The 23098-nt window shown below is 42.5% G+C and overlaps 1 protein-coding gene across 6 annotated transcripts in view; it reads left to right on the top strand.

The window, feature by feature from the left end:
• PRDM2 (PR/SET domain 2) overlaps positions 1-23098 on the top strand; it is a 131973-nt gene that overhangs the window by 53867 nt on the left and 55008 nt on the right. For 5 of the 6 annotated variants that reach the window (XM_018060604.1, XM_018060600.1, XM_018060601.1 and 2 more), the window contains exon 6: positions 2306-2432. In XM_018060604.1, coding sequence (XP_017916093.1) covers positions 2306-2432 — 127 coding nt within the window. Of the gene's footprint in view, positions 1-2305; positions 2433-2519; positions 2613-23098 lie in introns of those variants that run through there. The other variant, XM_018060605.1, reaches the window with a different exon arrangement.

Genomic DNA, 23098 nt, shown 5'->3' with positions numbered 1-23098 from the left:
TAATCACTTCAAGTGATTATATATATCACTTCACCATTTCATAAATATGTGACTTGTAATAAAAACTTAGAGAAGCATACTGTACACTTGGAACTAGAATTAGTTGATTTATAGAAGCTCATTCCTTCAACAGAAACAGGTTATTTCATAAGGGTTCCAAAAGGCATCCGTAATGGATATTTTAATGCATTAAAATTTTATATGTTTTATATAATATTATACATGTGTTAGTTTTTTGGTTTAGGTATAACTGATTCAAGAAAGGAAAACACATTGGTTTAAAGACAAAAACAGCAGGTTTTAGCCATCCTTGGGGAAATAAAGGAAACAGTGGCTTGTTCTTTTATCTTAAAGAATTTAGAATATTTTAAAATTTGGATAACATAAGCACTGAGTTCTGCAAAGAATGAAACAAAATATTTACTTTCAAAGGCTTTATCTAGAAGGTATGTTGAAGAACTATGTTGTTTCTAAGCTGACATCTTAGATGGAATTTCTCCTGCCCCTAAAACGAGCGTATCCAATCCTCGTTTGTAAGTATAGTGCAGTGATCAAAATCAGGATGCTTACACGAGCACAGTATTTTATTAGCTAATCTGTACACTCCAGTATGAATCTGCCTGCAATGTGGGAGATCCAGGTTTGATTCCTGGATGGGGACGATCCCCTGGAGAAGGGAATGGCTATCCACTTTCAGTATCCGTGCCTGGAGAATTCCATGGAGAGAGGTGCCTGGAGGGCTACAGTCGATGGTGTCCCAAAGAGTTGGACATGACTGAGAAAATAACACACTTTGACACTTTATTCAAATTTTGTTAATTGTTCCAATCATGTCTTTTTAGGCAAAGAAAACTCCGTGGCATTCAGTTGTAATGTTTCATTAGTCTCCTTAGTTTGGACAGCACCTTAGTCTTTGTTTTTTATAACCTTTCAGTTTTGAGAGAACTGATCAGTAATTTTGTAGAATGTCCCCAGTTTGGCCTTCTGTTAAGCTTCATTATGATTAATTCACATTTATGTATTTGGGGCAGAAATAAATCTCCAGAGATGATGCTGTGTTCTTTTCTGTGCATCGTATCAGGAGGCATATGATATTGACTTATTATACTGTTTTTCACTTGGTAATTAATGTTTTATGGGAAGATATTTTGAGATCATGCAAATACAATATTATTGCTCAAACTTTCATCTACTAGTTTTAGCATCTATTGATGATTCTTGCCTGAATCAGTTATTACTGTCATGAATGTCTAGTTGTGATTTTCTAATTCCATTATTTCTTTTTCATTGATTAGTTGGGATCCACTGAAGGAAGAGCTTTCCTTATTTACTTGACCGTTCATTCATATCAGTTTGGACTCATGGAGTTTTATTTTATTCACGGGGTTATAGGTGGAATATTACTTGTTTTGATACACTTAGAACTTTTTGACAGATGAGTCATTGTGAGAGAAACCAATAAGCCATTTGCTTCAGTTTTATTTAGGAGTGTAATCTTTCCACTCAGTATTATCTTTTCTTCAAGATCTTATTCTCTAGGTAAAATCCGCATGATGGTGTATACATGGCTTTAAGAATGTTTTAGGAGCTGACACGTGAAGTATTTACAGGCATTTCCTTCTAAATTTCGAAGTTGTCTTGTAGACTCGAAGTGTAGTACAGAGGGTAAGGCAGCGAATCCTCCAAGGACCGGAGCAGGTTGGCAGCAGCGCAGAGATAACGCGCTGCCAGGGCGCTCACGTCCTCCGCACCGCCTCTTTTAGCATCTCTGTGATATAATTAGCTTTGCGTTTATAAGTATGCAGCGGCGTGTGGTTCTTATGCTTAACTTAATCTCGGACTCTTGAAACCTGCGCTGATAATTAGTTTTCAGCACTTCTCTTTCCAGACTGCCCGGTTCTTTTAAACTACACTTTACATTTTCTCATCAGCTTCGATTTCATGGGCAATATGGTTCCGTGGTGTTTTTTTTTTTTTTTTTCTTTCTGCGTGAGTAGTCTTGAGGCTTATAACAGATTCCGAAGCATAAAACAGTTTTAAGTTTAAACCGGTCCTATCAGATCCCGACCTCCACCGGACGGACTTCGAGGGAGGAGGCGGCCAGGAAGTGAGGTCCTCCCTCCAGCAGAGGGTCCCTTCCCTTGCCGCCCGGCTCGCTGCCGCCGAAGCGGAGGAGCCCTTCCTGCCGGGTTGGCCTCCGGCGCGCCGCCCGGTCAAGAGCGCCGCCCGCCTGCCCCGCCCCGCCCCGCCCCGCCAACAAACGCCGCTCTGATTGGGCCGTCGCCTGTCTCTTCTCTTCCCGCAGCCAATCGCGCCGGGCGAGGAGCTCCTGGTCTGGTACAATGGGGAAGACAACCCCGAGATAGCAGCTGCGATTGAGGAAGAGCGAGCCAGCGCCCGGAGCAAGCGGAGCTCCCCGAAAAGCAGGAAAGGTAGGAGCCCGCCGCTGTCCTGGCTCCCGCGCGTTCCGAATCTGGGCGCGGGAGGCGCCCGCGGCTCTCCGTGACCTTTTCCGGACCTGGTGTCGGCCCCCCCGGCGCTGCTGAATCACGGCGCCGGACGCCGCGCTCGGACTCTTAGCTAACTTGGGGCCGAGGAGCCGGCGCGGAAAAGTGAGCGGACGCGCGCGGAGAGGGAGCCGGGGCCGGTTGTCATTTCCCTTTCCCACAGCCCGGGTCGCGGGACTTGGGGGTGGGAGCGGCGACTGGTCCCTCCAAGCCATGCATGCCCGATATATTCTTAGCTTTTTGTGCTATTCGCCAGCGACGCGTCACAGATTGTGTTCTGAGAGTGACATTTCCAGGTCTGCAGATTCGGCGGCCTCGTGCCCATCCTCCCGGACTGTTCAGGAGGGCCGGACGCGCTGCGGCCGATGCGCTGGCCTCCCGGGGCAGGGAGAGGACGCTGCTCTCACCACCCCGGCCCCCACTCCTCCACGGGCCGCGCATTGCCGTCCCGGCCACCCCACTCCAACCCGGCCGGGCAAGGCACTGCCACTCCGACCCCTAGTCCTCCCCGGGCCGGGCCCCAGGCCACTCCACGCAGCGCAAGACCGCGCTGCGCACGACTGCAGCACTCTAAAGATTTTAGCACAGATCTTGTTGAAATTAGGCCGTTAACAAAATGGAAGTTGAACAGTGTTACTTTTGACTCAACTCCAATAGTTTTATTTGGTTTTCAAACAAAAGGTAAAGTGTAGTCACACTTAAATAGAAGGCGGGGGATAATTTCTGGGAGGGAAATAGTTTGGTTGGATATATCATATTTCCAGCTGGCATTCTACACTTTCTTTTCTCCTTTTAATGGAGAATTTTAATATTAATTCGTGAGTCTTTCATACAGCCCAGTTTGACTGTATGCCAAGGCACGGTATGGTAGTTTGTCAGTAATAGGAAAATTTTTTTCTTTTTGGCGTTTTTTTTTGGGGTCGCTTTGCATCTTAAGTAAATTTTTGTAGCCATCTGAACTTGAGTCCGGTCCTTTACTTAGAACACTGAAGAGTGAATGGTGGAAGTCATACTGTAAATGAACTCATAGTGTAAACTTGATTTTGGAAAAATGTAAAAATAATATTTAAAAATGTAGGCAAGAAATCCATTCTAATTGTTCTATTACATATTCTTTGTATTTCACGGTATAGTCAATAATCCGTCCAGGGCAGTTTGTTGGGCCTTCTCCTGACTACATGTTCTCTGTTTAACCTTGTCTCTTAATAGTTTTTGATCATTAAGTGCTTTGATCATGAATCAGATGATCATGGTCTAGAAAATTTGCCAGGTGTTTTTACTGTTGTCTGCTGTTTTATGTCAGTGCTGAGATTTTTGTTGATATTAGGCCTAGTGTATAATTGTTTGCAAACTCTTCAGGTAATTCAGATTGTTCCTTTATTTAATGTTTATTTTGTGTATAATTAATGTCACCAGCCTTTCCAGGTAAGTTGTGATTTGCAGGGGCTGGAGTTTGGAGGGCAGGAGATCTTTACTCTGTTACTAAGCCTAATTAACTCATATGTAAATATAGTCATAGGTTAATAACAACTTCATTCTAAGGCTTTTCTCTGTTCAGCGTACTTTGGTGTGAAGGTTTAGAACATTTTATTACCTTTTTCTTTTCTTTTTTCTTAATTTTTAAAATTTGAATGTGGAGGAAAAAACTGAAAGTAAACTTTTGTTAGTGGTGTGTGAACTTACACATCTTCATTTTTATACCTGTCCGGATTGATGGGTTTTTGTATTGAATTCAGTAGTTCATATTTCTTATTACCCTATTATTTATAACTACTCTAAGCTGTGTATAACCCACTGAATCTTAAGTTTTAGTTAAAATAAGTACATGAACCTCACTCTCAAAACTTAACTGTTTTGAACAGCTTACCGGTAAGGAGTCCTGTTTGCTCTTTATGATTTATTAAATAGCCAAAACGTTTTTGTTACTCTCTGTAAAGCTAATTTATGGCTTACAAAGACCTGAAATGGAGAAGCTTTTTATATTAACTTAGTTCTTTTTAGGTATAATTTAAATGACCTCAGACATTTAAATACCTTTTCAGACAGTGATGTCAGAGAATAAATCAACATAAATTTCATTCAGTAGATATATTAACTTAGTATTTCTGAAAGCCAGATGTTGAAGCCAGGCAGCTGACAGGTAGATGGACCATGGACCTAACTTCATTTAGGTCAGGAGGCAGGCAGAGAGAAACAAAGGGCTGAATTCTTCGCAGTTCTGAGCCTCTGCTCCTTTGCATGACAGCTGCTATGCCTACAGCTGTGCATTGCATGTGGTGCCTTTCAGAGTTCATCAGATCGCTGGTGGATCATGAAGCGTGTTCTGGGCAGTAAAAAGCTCCGATTCCTTTACATACAAAGCGGCCCCTTCTCTTCTCTCCCTCTCTGTGTCTCAGTCACTCATTGAACTAATGTCTGCTAAGCCCCCGCCATGTGCCAGTCACTCTGCGAGGTCACACAGGGCAATCTGTGAGCAAAACAGCAGCAGTAGCCTTTTTCCTGGCACCTGTGGAGACAGGGGAGCAGACAAACGTTCAATCAGTAAGTTGCTGATCAGTGCCTAGATGGTTGGCATGGAACAGGCCCTCAATAAATATTTGTTGATGGGCAAACAAAGACTCACACAAACCTGTAATGAAGGAAGGGAACATAGTGCTATGAGAACACAGTTCATATTGTCTCTGACCAGGGAGCATGCCGTTTTGCTAGTGGCCAGAGACGTACATATGTTAGGCACTTTGAACTGGAATTATGAATTCTACCCTTTGTAAATAAGCCTAACTTACATGTCTGACTAGCCCCTGTAATGGGATTGAACATGAGAAGTTCCTTGAACAGATTGAAACTTTTCAAGTGGAGAGGAAGGGAGGGTTTCCAGTGTTGGATGTTTCAGGTTGTTATTATTTGCTCCACGGGAAGACTCTGTGATCTGTGAGGTAACACAGGCCAAATTTAGAAGTCTTTTATCGTGTTGCTTTCTGTTCCTTGTTAGCTACGGTGAAAAATGAGGGATTGAATGTGCTTGCTAGCAGTAAATGGTGTTGGCAAATGTTTTTTTTAAATACAAAATGTAACAGCAGAATGTGTCTGCTGCATCAGAGCCTTACCCGTAGTTCTTTTTACTCTAAGGAAACAGCAGTGTCTTAATGCCCCTGGACTTAGTGGAAGGAATAAAGAACACAGAATTCGGGTTTTTACCAGGTGTGTAACTGGGCAAACCATGTCTGGGGGTACAGTTTCCATAGATTTAAAAATAGGTGTCATAATGTGGAATGGCCCTTGTGCTACATAACCTCACTGGATTGCTGTCAGGAGCCAGAGAGATAATAGAAAAGAACAGCTCTGTGCAGCCTGTGGGTCCATGGTACCAGCAAGTGCCACTGACAAAATGTGGCTGACAGTTACTTATGTGGTTCTTGAGGAGCTACAGAATTGTGAGTCATTTAATCTTCAGTGTTTATGGAGCACCTGTGAAAGCTCAAAGGAAGCTGGGGGTCGTCCCTCTCCCCTCCCATTGCAGGGCTGCACTGTAGGCCGCTTCACTCTAATTTTAGGCCTTATTCTAACCTGTTGACTTTCCAGTTCATAGCAAATTAGGAGGAGGAAATTAGAAGAGTTATTTATAGCATCAAGTAGTTTTATTGCTGATAGCTAGACAGTTAAGACAAAGTTTATAACAAAAACATTAATGACTATAAAGAGCACAGTTCCATTAGATCACTTAACAGGGTCACATAATCTTTTCTAAAATCTTTAAATAGTCCCTGAGATCCTGAGATCAGCTAATTTTTAGTATTTATTTAAAAGACTTATAGTCACCACAGGACAGTTCAATTATAACCAACTTAAGAAAATGTTTCATCTCTTTCCATAATTTAAATTGTTCACATAAAAATCCTGGAGGTATTTTCCCCGCCCCCGCCTGACGCACACACACACCTTGTTATTTAACAAGTATTGATATTTTCTGTGTCAGACACTTCTAGGTGCCAGAACTGTAGCAGAGAACTAAAAACAACCCACATTCCTGCTTTCAGGGAATTTACACTCTGGGGAGTGCAGGGACAACCAGCCAACAGATGAACAAGAAAAGTCTTGTAAAGTTAATAAAGTATGTGTGTCAGGGTTGTTAGGTATGTCACTGGGGGTGGTTGGCCAGGGGTAGCCTGTCAGAGGCTGTGACTTGATTGACATAGAGACGGGCCCTGTCACGTCTCGGGACTGAGAGCTGCAGGAAGAGGGACCAAGCTGGGTGTTCTTTTAGCTCTGTGGGCGCTTTATTGCTGGGGAGATGTGTGGTATAGGGAGAGCCATCTAGAAAGCCACATGGGTCTTTGTGTGAAACTCAGTTTTGCAGGGGGACATACTGGTGCCTTTCCTACCAGCACTGCACATAGTGCTGGATTGTTAGGGGAGATTAGAGGGATGAGTGTGAAAGTCTAAGGAGGAGTGTGTTGCCTGTCCTATGGGAGTTCAGTGTAGGTCAGAACACCGGAACCAGGTGTTCTGGCTGATGTGTGTTCAGGCTCCAGGATAGGGTGGGGATTGCCAAGAGTCCTTTGGGAGAGGAGGTGATGTTGCCTTCTGGTCGAATAGCTGAGCCCTGTGGGGAGGGCTCCTATGAAGAATACTGAGGAGGGGAAGAGGGAGTGAGTTGGGGAAAGAAATTCACAGGGACATGAGAGGTCACACAGCTGGGCTGGACAGCAGGTAGAAACAGGTGGATCAGGAAGCTCTGATGGAGAGTTGGAGCCACATGGGCTGTATGGTGCTGAAGCTGGAAGGAGGAATGAGCTCCGAGAAGGGCTGAGGGATACTGAGCACTCTTGGTGGGTGATCCCGTTTAGCCTCTGCTTCTTTTTAAAATAATTTGATTGAATGATTGGTTGATTGGCTATGCTGGGTCTTTGTTGCTGGGCGGACTTTCTCTAGTTGCGGTGAGCGGGCTGCTCTCTAGTTGCGGTGTGTGCGGGCTTCTCGTGGTGGTGGCGTCTCTTGTGGAGCATAGCCTCTAGAGGGCGTGGACTCGGCAGCTGTGGTTCCAGGGCTCTAGAGCTCATAGCCTCTGCTTCTGCGTGGTAAGGCTCCAGGTGAGGAAATGGACACCCAGCGAGAGTGGATAACTTGTCCAAGGTCTCTCTGCCAATGAATGTCAGAGGCAGAACTTGAAGCCAAGTTTTCCATAAAACCTGGTTTCCGCATGGTTCTGCGCAATACTCTGCTTTTTGTCCAGTTGTACATGTGGAGGTGGAGAAGGGAACAGCAACCCACTCCAGTATTCTTGCCTGGAGAATCCCAGGGACAGAGGATCCTAGCGGGCTACAGTCTATGGGGTTGTAAAGAGGCGGGAGCAACTGAGTGACTAAACAGCAACAACATGTTGAGGACAGCAGCAGTAGAAGTGATCGCATTGGTTCCGTTTAAAGTTAAAATTAGAGAATACATTTAGTGAGCAGAGAACAGGTGGGCTTCAGTGACATTTGATGTCTTGACCTGCCCAGCCCTAGCAGCCAAACAACTCTGTTTGAGGCTCCTTGGCCAAAGCTGAAAGGTGGTGGCTGAATGACAGAGGCCTGGCCGTGGTGCCTGAGGACGATGACAGATGGGCCCTGAGCTTTCTGAGGTCTGGTGGGCAGGTTCTGTGCCCACTTATAGTGCACTCATCCCTTGGTCTTGTAAGTGTTGGAGCAGGGCGTGGGCCACTTGAAAGTGGCTACGATTCTGTGGAGATAGGGCCCCGGCATTAGATGTTCCATGGCTTGTGAGCTTGTCCCCTCGGACTCAAGTGAGCAGCGTCCTGGTTGGTCCCCAGGGGAACTCACTGCCTCCAGCTGAATGATGCCTTTGCTCAGCACTGGGTGACCTGCCTTTGATGGTTGCCTGCTGAGTTGATCTTGCTATTTTTGCGGGGATCTGTTTTTAAAAGCTCAGTGCAGTTTCTGTATTTTTTTCAACAGTTAAGATTCAGGGAATTTTTTCTAATTCTAATTCTACTTCTGATGCTATTGAATTGCTCTAAATTTAGGGAGATAAGTTGGTTGGTATTTTTGTGCCCTTGATTCTTACTGTGTATAACTTTGTTCATAGGAAATTTGAGGATTAACTAAAATTTTTAAAAGCATTTTGCAGAGTTTCAACTGCATTGGATAAATCCTAATATATAGCGTAACTGAATGTGTTAGGAAACATGCTATGCTCTGTGTAAGGTTGTTATTCTGGTTCTTCTGTCCATATGGAAACTGAAGGTGAGACTTGCCTCATACAGGGGAAGAAAAAGAATTAATTATGATTTAAGTTTTCTAAAAGGTGAAAAGACTTGAATGTAGAAAGTTCCAGTAGTTGATTTTTAAAAATTCAATTATAACTTGAAAGTAACAAAAGTAAAGAACAATTTGCTGTGCTTTGCCTAGGCAAGAATATGGGTTCTTTTTACATTACGGATTCATTACTGTTTTTAAAAACTTACCGAGTATTTCCTTAGGCAGTTTTACATTCCTGTTTACAGATGGGCTGTTAACACTACATGAACTTCATGTTCATAGAATTACAGAGAGAGTATATATAGTTTTATATTTGAAGTTGCTTCTAAAGAACTGAGGAATGGAATAAATACTCCCAGGAATGCCCTCCAGCTGGTTGAAAATGAATAGACATTTCTTACAGTTAAAGGCTGGGTGGCAGACTGGGAGTTGCAGCTTCAGACAGGCTCGCATGGTGCTCTTGCTGGCATTCACAGTATCTGCTACATGCTGCCGAGGACAGTTCTCAAATTTGCTTTTATTAATGTTAATAATTTGGTTGGCATAGTTTAGGAAGTTGAATGACTTGGAGAGACTTGGAGAAACAGGAGTTATTTGGAAACATTACTGTTGTTTCTCAAAGTGAAGAAGATAAATACTGAAAGCAACCACTTTTCTTTATTGCTGCTGCTGCTTCTAAGTCGCTTCAGTCGTGTCCATAGACGGCATAGTCGACCCCATAGACGGCAACCCACCAGGCTCCCCGTCCCTGGGATTCTCCAGGCAAGAACGCTGGAGTGGGTTGCCATTTACCACTTAGATTAAACCAGTGTCAGATGTTACGGGAGTTCCTGGCTGAATTCATTCATTACACTGCGTTTTGATAGGGACGTATCTCAGGACTTGACACTGTGCACACCATGTCGTCACGTGACGAGCTGCTGCTTTCTCTTGATGGTGGGAGTGACAGCATAGTTCTCATCTGCCCAGCACTGCGCTCGGTGCTTCATACACGTCGTTGCTCATCCTGCTCGTAGCCCTGCAGCGTGGGGAGTCATTCTTCTCCTTCGTGAATGAGGACACTGATGCTTGAGGGCTTCTGTGATTTCCCCAAGTTCACCCAGCTACTGAATTAATTGGCTCCACTTTGCCTAAACCTAGTTTTTGTTCCTTAATGTTTCTAAGCAGGAGGCCTACACGGAATAAGGAGCAGTGTTTTATAAGAATTTGCTAATTAGCCAAGACGAATTTTCACTGCTCTCTTCAAAATTGCACACCTTAATCTTAAATAATAAGGCAGTGTGATTAAGTGAAATCTTTTGTGTTAGAAAGCTAAGTTATGGTGAAAACTAATGCCTTCAGTTATTTTTTGCTTTGGGGTTTATGGATTAAATAGATTTATTGTATTCCTTTGAGCATCTCAAACAGTTTTTGAAAAAACTAACAGATCAAATTTTAATCCCTTTCTAGTTCTTGTCTGTTAAGTGTTCTTTTAATGACAAATTTGCTGGTTTGAACTTCTTATGAATATTTCATTTCTCTTAAGTTGTGTATTATTTTTGAAATCAGTTTTGAAACCACAGGAACCGAGTGAGACATTGTCTTGGCTTGACTCCCTCTGCAGTGCGGATGGCAGAGGCATTGTGTCTAGGATTGTGGAGTTCTTCCGTCTTGTTTTGTTGGTCGTTTTTAAGAAGCCAGTGACGTTTAGCGTCCTGCTCTGCTAAGTGTTCTCTTGCTGAGAATGACTGACTGATTTCCACTGAATAGAAAACAACTTTAGAAGTTCCCTTAAGCTGAATGTTATAGATCATGAACATGTTTTAATTAGTATACTAGTTTTAAAAGTCTAGAAACTGATTTTCAGTGTAATTCTGATTTGTTTACTGGATAATTGAGTTAAAATATGCTTGCTAGTTTCTTTCACTCTTATGCTGTGACACCAGTAAAGAGGGACTTTGTTTGTTTTATCAGAATGCGTGTGTGCGTGTGTGCGCACGCTCATGTTCATGCAGCTGTGTCCGACTCTTTGCCACCCCGGGACCATAGCCTGCCGGCCTCCTCTGTCCATGGGATTTTCCAGGCAAAAATAACTGGGCGTGGGTTGCCATTTCCTTCTGATGGGGGTAGGTTTTTTATTTTTTACCTTTTCCTTTAAGAAGAATTCATCTGAACTGTTTGAAGCAGCAGCTTCTTACGAGGTTTTGTTTGCTGATAAAGCTGTTCCTGTTCTAGGGACTTGACTCATTTCAGAGGAAAGGCAAGAAAGGAGACAAGAAGAAGAGAGGAGTTGCCCTAACCTGTCTGTGTGCACTCCCGAATCCTCCTCACGCGGGGCAGGAGTGATTCGTCATCATGTGTATCCCACAGTAGAGTCTTTAGAATGTGTGTGCATGTTTACAACTTAATGCTTCTTGGATTTGTAATTTATAGAGTATTTAGTTGTTCTGTAGAGATTTAGTAAGTCCATAACACCCTCATACACACTGTATGTGAGCTGCTGCTTACTAATCTGAGCTTTCATTTTTTCATATTTCTTAAGCATTTTTCTTTCTTGTTTAATTTTCTCTAAAAATTAAGGGGAGGTAACATTGTTTAAAAGGTTTAAAATTGGCACATATATTAAGAAAAGTCCTGAGGGATTATGGGTAAGAGACTAGACCATGCTCAGTATTCTGAAGCTCTTATTGTAACTACTTATTTCCTCTTCCCATTTTTGTGGTCATGACCCTGAAATTTAAAAATATTTTTTGATAGAAGTTTTTCATTGTAGGATGGTATAGTTATTTTAATTGTTATTAAATTTAATATATTTTAATATCACAAAGAAAATTTGAATAGTTTCAAAGGTAAAAGTTTATTCTAATAAAATAACAGCATTGTGTGTGATATATAAAAATGTCACCTTCTAAAGTAAGATTATGATATCCCAAATCCTTGCTGTTTTGATACTTTAAGGAATTTTTATGTGTCCTTATTAGTTTAATCATTATCTGAATGACCAGAATCTGATTTCACCCTTAATGTGATAGCTGTGTGTTACCCCTTAAGTAGAGTTGTAGAGGATTGTCTTTGCTTTGGTTAAAAAGAAAAGCAGTAATACTCCTTAGGCTAAAATTCCTCCTCCCCCTTATTTCTGTTAAAGCTACAGTGATAAACAATCTTTTCCCGTTGTGCTTATAATCCTACCTCTTGGTGCAGTCTTGTAGGTTTCCTGAGCTACCACATGCCACAAAAATGAAGGCAAACTGGTTTGTTCACCTTTGTTTAGAACCCCAAAACCAAATTATGCGTACTGTTTGAAGTTCCAGGACAGTTTGGAATTGAAATTTCTGTGCCTTTTGTTGCTCTTCCCTGGTGGCTAAGAGGTTAAAGTGTTTGCCTCTAATGCGGGAGACCTGGGTTCGATCCCTGGGTCGGGAAGATCCCCTGGAGAAGGAAATGGCAACCCACTCATCCCCTGGAGAAGGAAATGGCAACCCACTCCAGTATTCTTGCCTGGAGAATCCCATGGACGGAGGAGCCTGGTGGGCTACAGTCCATGGGATTGCAAAGAGTCGGAACAACTGAGCGACTTAACTGTAACTGTGCCTTTTGTTATTTTTCTACCATTTGGCTTCTTAGTTTCAATTTTCATTCTCTTGCCGGTTTGAGGTATAGAATATGCCTTTTTGTTTGGCTGTATTTTTGTTTTTAACCTATGAGGTTTTCACAGCCCGTTTTTCTGTGCAGTAAAGCAGAAAGTCTCAGGTTCCAGTGAGGAATGGGAAGTCACTGCGCTCCACCTTCTGCCTTGGTCCCTGCTTGGTGAAGATGTTCATGGTGGCGTCAGTGGGAACTCGTGTTCTCCACCGTCTGCCTGGGTCCCTTCTTGGTGAAGATGTTCGTGGTGGCATCAGTGGAAACCTGTGTTCTCTACCAGATTTGTGCTGCCGCCAGCACAGTGCTCATTAGTTGGCAGTTCTGATTTTTGTCTGTTTACACATATGGATTGTAATTTTTGTAGGATTAACTCTGGAGGTGAAATTGCAGCTTCCCTTCTCACTGTCATACAAACAAATAATAAAAAGCAGTCTCAATCTTGGTTGGATTTCTGAACAAGGGGTTTAAGATTACAGATTTGCTTGTTTTTAGGAGCTGTGCTGCACGCTAAGTTGCTTCATTCGTGTCTGACTCTTTGTGACCTTATAGATTTTAGCCCACCAGGCTCCTCTGCTATAGGGTTCTCCAGGCAAGAATACTGGAGTGGGTTGCCATGCTCTCCTCCAGGGGATCTTCCTGACCCAGGGATTGAACCCACGTCTCTTTATGTTTCCTGCACTGGCAGGTGGGTTCTTTACCACTAGGGCCACTTGGACTGCCCTTTAGGAGTTATATTAGTTGCTAAAATACATTATTCAGGATGTATCTTTTCTTTACCTGGAAGTATTTGATAACAAGATCAAATCTGAGTGTCAAGCTTATTTCATTTCAGTTCAGTCACTCAGTCATGTCCGACTCTTCACGACCCCATGAATCGCAGCACGCCAGGCCTCCCTGTCATCACCATCTCTGGGAGTTCACTCAGACTCACGTCCATCGAGTCGGTGATGCCATCCAGCCATCTCATCCTCTGTCGTCCCCTTCTCCTCCTGCCCCCAATCCCTCCCAGCATCAGAGTCTTTTCCAGTGAGTCAACTCTTCACATGAGGTGGCCAGAGTACTGGAGTTTCAGCTTCAGCATCATTCCTTCCAAAGAAATCCCAGGGTTGATCTCCTTCAGAATGGACTGGTTGGATCTCCTTGCAGTCCAGGGGACTCTCAAGAGTCTTCTCCAACACCACAGTTCAAAAGCATCAATTCTTCAGCACTCAGCCTTCTTCACAGTCCAACTCTCACATCCATACATGACCACTGGAAAAACCATAGCCTTGACTAGATGGACCTTAGTAGACAAAGTAATGTCTCTGCTTTTGAATATGCTATCTAGGTTGGTCATAACTTTTCTTCCAAGGAGTAAGCGTCTTTTAATTTCATGGCTGCAGTCACCATCTGCAGTGATTTTGGAGCCCCCAAAAATAAAGTCTGACACTGTATCCACTGTTTCCCCATCTATTTCCCCTGTTTCCCCATCTGTTTCCCATGAAGTGATGGGACCGGGTGCCATGATCTTTGTTTTTTGATTGTTGAGCTTTAAGCCAACTTTTTCACTCTCCACTTTCACTTTATTTTATTTATTTATTATTTATTTATTAAGCTTAATTATTTATGAAGCCTTATTTAATAACATCTATTTTCAGTTTTGACTCCATCAAAATTATAAATTTAGTGATTCAGACTGGAAAATAATGTAAATTACTGTCTGTATGCCAAAGCAAATTAAATTCATGGTTGAATTAGAGTGTGGAAAATATTGAATCAAGAAAGAGTGATCCTTAACTAACACTATTTATGATCCTCTTCAGTTTTAGAGAAGTGAGGTCTTCTAAATCTCCTGGGCAGTTGTCAAAAAATTCAGTTGCCAAGTGGTGTCTGACTCTGCAACCTCATGGACTGCAGCATACCAGGCTTCCCAGTCCCTCAGCGTTTCCCAGAGCTTGCTGAAACTGATGTCCATTGAGTCAGTGATGCCATCCAACCATCTCATCCTCTGTTGTCCTCGTCTCCTGCCTTCAGTCTTTCCCAACATCAGGGTCTTTACCAGTGAGTTGTCTCTTCGCATCAGGTGGCCAGGATATTAGAGCTTCATCATCAGTCCTTCCAATGAATATTCAGGGTTGATTTCCTTTAGGATTGACTGGTTTGATCTTGCAGTCCAAGGGACTCTCAAGAGTCTTCTCTAGAACCACACCTCGAAAGCATCAGTTGTTTGGGGCTCAACCTTCTTTATGGTCCAGCTCTCACATCCATACATAACTATTGGAAAAACCATAGCTTTGACCATATGGACCTTTGTCAGCAAAGTGATGTCTCTTTTTGATACGTGGTCTAGGTTTGTTGTAGCTTTTCTTCCAAGGAGCAAAAATCTTCTGATTACATGGCTGTAGTCACTGTCTGCAGTGATTTTGGAGCCCAAGAAAATAAAATCTGCCACTGTTGCCATTTTTTCCCCATCTGTTTGCCATAAAATGAGAGGGCTGGATGCAGTGATCTTAGTTTTTTGAATGTTGAGTTTTAATTCAGCTTCTTCACTCTCCCGTTTCACCCTCATCAAGGTACTCTTTAGATTCTCTTCACTTCTGCCAGTAGGGTGGTATCATCTACATATCTGAGATTATTGATATTTCTCCCAGCAATCTTGATTGCAGCTTGTGGGTCATCCATCCAACTGACCTCCAGTCCTGTGGCCGATATTGAGTTTTCCAAATTTGCTGCTGCTGCTGCTGCTAAGTCGCTTCAGTCATGTCCGACTCCTAGCAACCCCATGGACTGCAGCCTACCAGGCTCCGCCGTCCATGGGATTTTCCAGGCAAGAGTACTGGAGTGGGGCCAGATTTGCTAACATTGAAAAAATGTTGGTGAAATTGTTAAACTGTTTTCACAATAGATTGTTAAACATTCCCCCCAACTTCTTTCTGTGTTAGAGCACATTAGGTGTGTTGCTCAGCCTTCACTGTTGCTTCCATATAAAATACAACTGGATAAGTACTTTGCCAATGGATAATGTGTTTAAAAGGAACCTGACTTCTATGTGTTGAGTGGAGACAAGAAGGGAAAATTTGCCGATGCGGCTAAACCTCTGAGTTCTGGGAGATGTACAATGTGTGGATTTCATTGTGGCTTTCTACAACATAGCCTTAGGGTTAAAAGACCAGATCCAGACCTTAGATCCACCAGTTAACAGCAGTGTGACCTTGGACAGATTACTGTACACATTTTAATCTTCAGTTTACCTGTCTGTAAAATGAGGTCACACCTACCGTGTAGAGTTACTGTGAGCAGTAAGTGAGAGCCTCCCAGGAACATGGGTGGTGCACTGATTTTGGTCCATGCCATTGTAATTGGTGGGCATGGGCAGTGGCAGAATCAGCTCTGTGGAAGTGCTGCTTATTCCTTGGCCTATGGTGGTACTTCTGGATTTTAAAAAATGGACAGTTAGTTTCAACATCTTCTAACATGCTCTTTAAAATTAAATCCATATATTTTTCTTTGGCGACACAGAATGAAGTAGATTACAAATTAAGTGAGAGTAAGGATCTTCTTTGGATCTGCAAGTAGATACACAAAGGGACACTAGAGAATTCCTCAGGTGGTAGAGACTGCTTCTGTTTTGCATGCTGTCTTGTTTACTAGTTACCCCAAACAGTGTGAATTAGAGAACTCTGGGAATTTGATTTATTACACAGGCAGAAGTAAATATTTCACTGATTGCTTGCTGCCTAGATGCGGGGCTCACTGTCTTCCCGTTTGTCTATCTTACCTTCTTGTGATCCAGATCACTGGTAACTCTACTGTTAAAATCTTATTTTCTGCAGATGAGATTTTAGATGAATTTTGGATACATTTCCTTAGAGTAAATTGCCAGATAGTTTTGAAGGTGAGTGTGTTGGAGCTATTTCAGTGCTATGTATGACAGCATAGGAAATCTTGTCATTTTACATGTTGCTGGATATGAATTCTAGCAAAAACAAAAGTGAAAGAGACATTTTCTTAGAAGTTACTATTTAAGTTGAGAATGTCAGTTTTATCTATTATGTGTTATAGTTACTAAATGTCCTGATTATCTTGCAGTATTTATTAGTATTGTCTCAGCAGTCTGGGTTCTTTTTAGTCTGTCAATAAACAAATTTACATAGACTCACAACTTCAATAGGTAGTAACACAGGTGTCCCTGAGCCCCAGTTGTTGTGTTTATGGCTGTTCATGACTATGGGGGAGCCTTAGGTGCTATCTGATTATCAGAGAGGTCTAAGGTTTCTTTTCGAAGAGATTAGAAATGTTAAGTGCACTAGTATGCTTAGTTAAAAAATTAAGCACAGAGTGTTTTTTAGAAGCAGTAAAATCAGTGGGTTATAGACTTTCACAACTTCTGCTGTTAGAGCATTTATGTGTATTGATAGGGATGTTAGTGTTTGGTTAATTCTGTGTCCTCTCAATTAAACGTCGGTCCTCATTGGACTTGTACATTTCCGTAATGATATCTGGGTGGGATCCTGTGAATCAATGTAGAACAAATGAGCAAAACAAATGGATGAATTCGGATTTGTTAGGGAAGCAGAATGTTATTGTCTTCATAAGAAGGAACATATGCTGGCAATTTAGACTTGTAGGCGTGGGGTTTCTGTAACTTGTTTAGGAGAGTCTACTGTGGATAATCCTTACAATTGATTCCATTTACTGAGTCTTTGTCAAGCACTGTGCAAAGTTCTTGATGCACGTTATCTCACGTTCCCTTCCCTAAGATGGCATCAGGTAGTCATCAGTATGTATCACAGTTAGTTCTCCTCTGCCTTGAACACGATTACATCAAATCATTAGTCAGATCATGGCCCATGGCTGCACAGTATAGTTGCAGTTTTATGAATTCCCGTTTTTGTGTGGTTCTTGTCCTGTTTTATTCAGAATACCATCCCAACACCAGGGAAGGAGAGGGGGAGAGCCCAGTCTGATCTCACTTATTTGAGGTCATCTCTGCAGGGAAGATGTGTGACCTTGGGGACACAGGAACCTTTTAGGGGGGCAGATGGAATGAGTGACTGGATTGAAAGTGAGACCCCTTTTCCCAGCATGGACACTGGCCTAGGAGGCAGCTGTGTTTCAAATCCTTGTCTTTTGTGAGCTCTTCCTCCCAGACTTCTTTGTTGTCAGGGGGCATTGTTTTATCCCTGCATTGGCAAAAGAGAGCAGCATCAACTTGGAACCCTGTGGGAAAGTCCTTGGAGGCTGGCACCAAGTATGATTTAGTGTTTCTGATGTCATCTCAGTCCTGGAGCCTGTGTTCCCACCCAGGGTGTAAGGGAGGACCTGAGCTTGCAGCTGGGTTATTAGCAATTCCTTGAGCCTCCTCACTTTACCTGGCCAGATGGCTATTTATATCACCCTTCTCCCACCCCCAAATAAACCCCCTCCACCAACCCCATCCTTCCTTCCTGCTTCGTTTTTCCTTCATTCCCTTCTTATTTTTAAGGAAATCCATATTTTTCTGAAACATTTTTTTCCAGTAGAAATTATCTATTTATTGACATTTATTGGGCCTTTCTGCAAGGGGAGTTGCTTTTCACAAAGTTAGACATATAACTTCCATTTTAAATATCTTTGGGGCAGACGTATATGTATTCCCTGTGGACTTCCCAGGTAGCACAGTGGTAAAGAATCTGCCTGCCTATCAGTAAAAAATCTGCCTGCTAATCAGTTGTAGGTTCAATCTCTGGATTGGGAAGATCCCCTGGAGAAGGAAATGGCAACCCACTCCAGTATTCTTGCCTGGGAAATCCCATGCACAGAGGAGCCTGGCAGGCTATAGTCCATGGGGCTGCAAAAATAGTCAGACACAACTGAGCTACCAAACAACAAAAATACGTATTCCCTCTTAACAAAGTGTCTTGTGGATAATAGGCACCCGAGAAAAATGATCAAACTTTCATTTGATCATTCTAGAAACTTTACAGTTATGTAGACGAAAGATTTAGTAGTCTGATAATAGGCTAATACATTTGAGAATGAGATAAGTTGTTAAATAGGGTAGTGTGTGCTAAGTTGTGTCAGTTATGTCTGACTCTTTGCGACCCTATGAACTGTAGCCCACCAGGCTCCTCTGTCCGTGGGATTCTCCAGGCAAGAAGACTGGAGTGGGTTGCATGCCCTTCTCCAGGGGATCTTCCCAACCCAGGGATTGAACCTTGTCTTTGAGGCTCCTGCATTGGCAGGTGGGTTCTTTACACCAGTGCCACCTGGGAAGCCCTGAGTAGGCCAGTAGGATTTTGCTTTTAGGTAGAGGTCAGTAAAAGAAAAGTGTGGAGTTGAATTTATATGTAACTTGTGATTTAAAAAAATAATTGCTTTGTGAAGAGAATACATTTGAGTTCCTTCCATGCTTCTTGAATCTGAAAGACAACCCGGGCAGTTTTGAGTTTGCCAGAGGGGTGTCTTTTGCTGGACCACATACATAGCTGAGCCCCTGAGAACTCCTGGCTTTTTTTCAGTGGCAACAGAGAGGTGTCAGCCGGGAACTCTGAGAAAGGTGCATCTGCAGGCATGAGAGGGGCTGGAGGACGACTGAGTGTTGAATAGAAGGGAATGGGCTCATCTAGCAGTAGTGACAAAAGGTCTCAAACATTGCACTGGTGTGAAAGTGTCTCATTTCATGGTAGAGCTCGGTGATTCAGCAGAGTAGTATCTGTACATTCTTTTGTGTTTATAAACAAATTTCCTAAAACCTTTACCAAAACATGTCATATTCAAATGCCATTGCCTAAATTTTACATTTTCAGATAAGCAAAATAAAAGGTAGCAAAGAAGACTCTCATGATTATCCTAGTTGACCGCCAAAACATTGGTCCTTAGCTTATACCTGGGAGGCGCTCAGCATGGTTGTTTAGATTTTTGATTCAGATAGTTATGGGTGTGATACCCAAGTGCACCGAAACAAATAGGATGGCTGTCAAAAAGAGGGAGACAAATCAATTTTTTGTTTGACGTTACGTGATGCATGGGAAAGAGAGTTGAAGGATATATACCAAAAGGCTCACAGTGATACTGTGAATGCTTGGGCATTCAGTTGACCCTTGAAGACCACTGTGGGTTCCGCTTACAGGTGAATTTTTGTCAGTAATGAATAGCATAGTACTCAGTGACCTAGGGTTGGCTAAATTCCAGGATGCAAAAAAGCAGCTATGGAGGAATCATACATGTGGAGGGCCAGCTTTAAGCTACACAGAAATTTTCTATTTCATAAAGGGTCAACGCCCTAAACACACACATACACACAGCATTGTTAAAGGGTCAGATGTATTTTAAACATCCTTTAAATCTTTGTTACTGTGTCTCTGTTGTGAATTTGGTTTTCCGGGAAGAGCACATTTTCCTGGACATTATGCTGGTGTGTGAGGTGGGAAATGGGGAAGAGAGACACTACGGGCTTTTGCTGTGCAGCACAGTGTCAGATTGTACTGATGTAGATCCGCCTGTGTTAATCTCAACCAAAAGAAACATTTTTTAGGTGTCTCATTACTTTTGCTTTTGTCGGTATTTCATTAAAAAAAAAATCTTTATTTTTGCATCATGTATTGAAATGTTTATCTAGAAAAATTAGAAAATACAAACAGATGGAGAAATGGGTACCATACCTTCATCAATAATCTCATCACTGGGAGCCACCTATCAACATCTTAATGCAGATCCTTTTGGTTTATATCTGTGGGTGAATTGTAGCCTGATTTTATTAATTAGTGATGTGGCTTGACCATTGTTCCTCTGAGCATTTTTGTAGACAAATGTAAAGAATGAATTTCGAATACTGCAATTGTGTTGATTCAGATTTAGATCTAGATTTTACTTCCTGAAAATATTTTTAAACCAAGTTTTGTAATTAATTCATCAGGATGTAGCATTGTAAAACTTACATTGGGCGTTGAGAGGGAAAAATAGACTTTCCTTTTCATTAAGACTAATCAGTTCTCAAGGGCGTGGCTGTCCCTTCTGTTTTAGGGTTGCCAGGCACTTGTAGCACACCACCTCCTTGCACAGCTCCCAGGCCTGATTTGTTTTGCCACGGGGGACTTATACCTGAACGTAAAGTCAGTTCCTTGCTCTAAGTTGGCAGTTCACTTTTTTGGTGGGCTTCCCCAGTAGCTCAGTTGGTAAAGAATTTGCCTGCAGTGCAGAAGACCGGGGTTCCATCCCTGAGATGGAAAGATCCTCTGGAGAAGGAAATGGCAACCCACTCCAGCCTCCTTGCCTGGAAAATCCCATGGACGGAGGAGGCTGATGGACTGCAGTCTATGAGGTCGCAAAGAGTTGGTCACTAGTGAGCGACTTTCATTTTCAGGCTTTAGATACCTTTTTTCCTTCTGTAAGACAAAGGCTAATGAAAATCCATGAAAAGAACTTGAGAAATTAAAATGATTATAAAACAGAACAGGCTAGCAGCTTGTTTAAGTTTCAGAGGTATTTAGTTAGTCTCTGAGATCATTTTGTTTATGCCACAAGACTTTTTTGAGGTTCCCAGGAGTGTAAGGAAATTTAAAGCTTTCTTAATTTGAATTTACTAATGTTTATTTGGGAATCCATTTCTAATATTTGAAATTGGCCAGCCAAAGCCACTAAAAGCCTTTTCTTAAAAAGAGAAATTAGAAGCTCCCTTCAGATGTGATCTTTGCTGTTCTTCCATCAGCCTAACATTTGGAAGAGGTGGGGAGCCAGAGCTCCACAACAGCAAAGACAGACTGTGCACCCCGCCCTGCCCCCCCATCCCTCTCGCGGGCTGCAAGCATTCCAGGAATTTATACTGTGATCTGCAGTGCTGAAAAATCCAGAACTTTGTTCCATTGTTTCTGTTGAAGCAAAGCCTGGAGTCCTATTTTAATGCCATGAGCAACTTAAAACCGGAGAGGTTTTATTTTTATAATTTGCCTCCAGAGTTACAGACAGCTCTTAGTGAGAAGTTTACAGAAAAAGATTTGAAATTTTGCCCAAGCAGCATAACAGAATTTTTACTACCAGGTGTATTTCAAAGTTATTTTTTGTGCAAAATAAATCTTTAGAAAATGTATAACATTATACATCACTTCTGTAAAACCAACTGTTGTTGCATCTTACTGCTCTTTGAAACACCATGGCCTGATGGGGCTAAGGCCACAAGTGGCTTGTTTGCCCACCGATCTTACCTTGGCCAGTTGTAATGGCCACTTGCGGTCATCTGATAAACACTTTCTTGTGTTACGTATAGGGATGCTGTTGACCTTACACAGGGAAGCCTTTCTGGTTGCAGTTCCTCGCATCAGTCCTCAGGTTTCCTTCTGATGACTTCCAGGGTAGCAAATTCAGTATTTTTTGTTTATTTTAAGAATACATGAAGGATATTGAAATGACCTGTTTATTCCTTGTGGAAAACCTAGCTTTGTGTAACCATTTCTAGCTTCTCTTCTCCCTACTCATCAGACCCACTGCAGAATGTTAAACCACTGCCAGATGTGCTGAGGCCTAAGACTGCCCACCCTTTAGCAGTTCACACAGAGTACTGTTTTGGCCATACTTTAAGCTAACAGTTTTGCTGTTATCCATTGGTTCCCCTTGGTTACTACCTGATCTGTTAGAGATTTTGTTTGTTTGTGGGTTTTTTTGTTTTAAATCCCATGTCATTTAACATGAACTTATGCCTTTTCCCCAGTTAGGCTTTTCACCTTATTTTGGACCTGCTGTTGTGAAAACCCCTCCTTTGCCTTTCAAAAATTGGAAAAGATGTGTAATGACTTTGTTCATGATGAATTTCTCAAACTTGCCTGAAACACAGATGGTACTCTTAATTCTTTTTAAGGGTGAAATTGGAACCCACAGAGTGTCACTAAGAAGGCTGTTAGAACACAGTGGATAGAATAGTGAATTGGATGAGAATAAAAGTCGCAAATCTACTACAAACTTGCAGTGAGATTTTGGGCAATTCTTGTAATGAAGTAAAGCTCAGAGAAGTGTATTTGTGAAGTTTGGTTAAACCATCTTCACGGCTCCTTCTCCTCCAAGTCTTAGGGTTCTTCTCTCACTTCCCTTTTAAGGTAGCCCATTAATTCCATTATTCCCCATCTGTTCTCTAAGATCTGCATCCTCTGCTTAGCTGGATACTTTATCAAAGCCTTGATCCAGCTGTGTGTGAAAGCATCATCATCAGGTGTCCTGTGGGCAGGAGGAAGAGGAAGGTTTTTGCCAGAGAATGGTTAGTGGAGGAGGACAGTCTGGTAATGGCATAAGGCCCAGGAGAGGAATTTTAAGCTGTAAAGGCCATCAGACTGTTAGATGATGAGAAGAGATTGGAAGGCAAGTAAAGAACTTTGGGGTTTTGTGATTTCAGGATTAGAGGTAGCCATCCAGGTGGAGTTGCGGCAGCAGGGGTGAAGGGCTGTGTGAGTGAGGAACTGGAGGTGGCAGTCATGCCCACCCTATGGTGTTAAGGTGGTGGTGGTCACGGTTGGTCCCTGTTCTGGCCAGCCCAGCCCCTTCGGGCTAGCTGATCTTTCATGGTGTGATTGTGGGTCTCACCTCACAGATGGAGTCTTGCCTGGTTTGGAATCGTCTCTGTGTCTGAATAAGAGGGTGAGCTCTCCAAACAAGGATGTGCTGGCCCTGCTTCAGCACACTGATACTGAATTCTGTCTGATTTTATGCATCAGAGTTGGGTAGCTCCCCAGTGAGGAGGCAGGCAGTGCACGTAGAGTTACATAT

This window comes from Capra hircus, chromosome 16 (genome assembly GCF_001704415.2).
Source record: "Capra hircus breed San Clemente chromosome 16, ASM170441v1, whole genome shotgun sequence".
Lineage (NCBI taxonomy): Eukaryota > Metazoa > Chordata > Mammalia > Artiodactyla > Bovidae > Capra > Capra hircus.
Note: the sequence above shows the minus strand (reverse complement) of the source record. Positions and strands in the feature narration are given on the sequence as shown.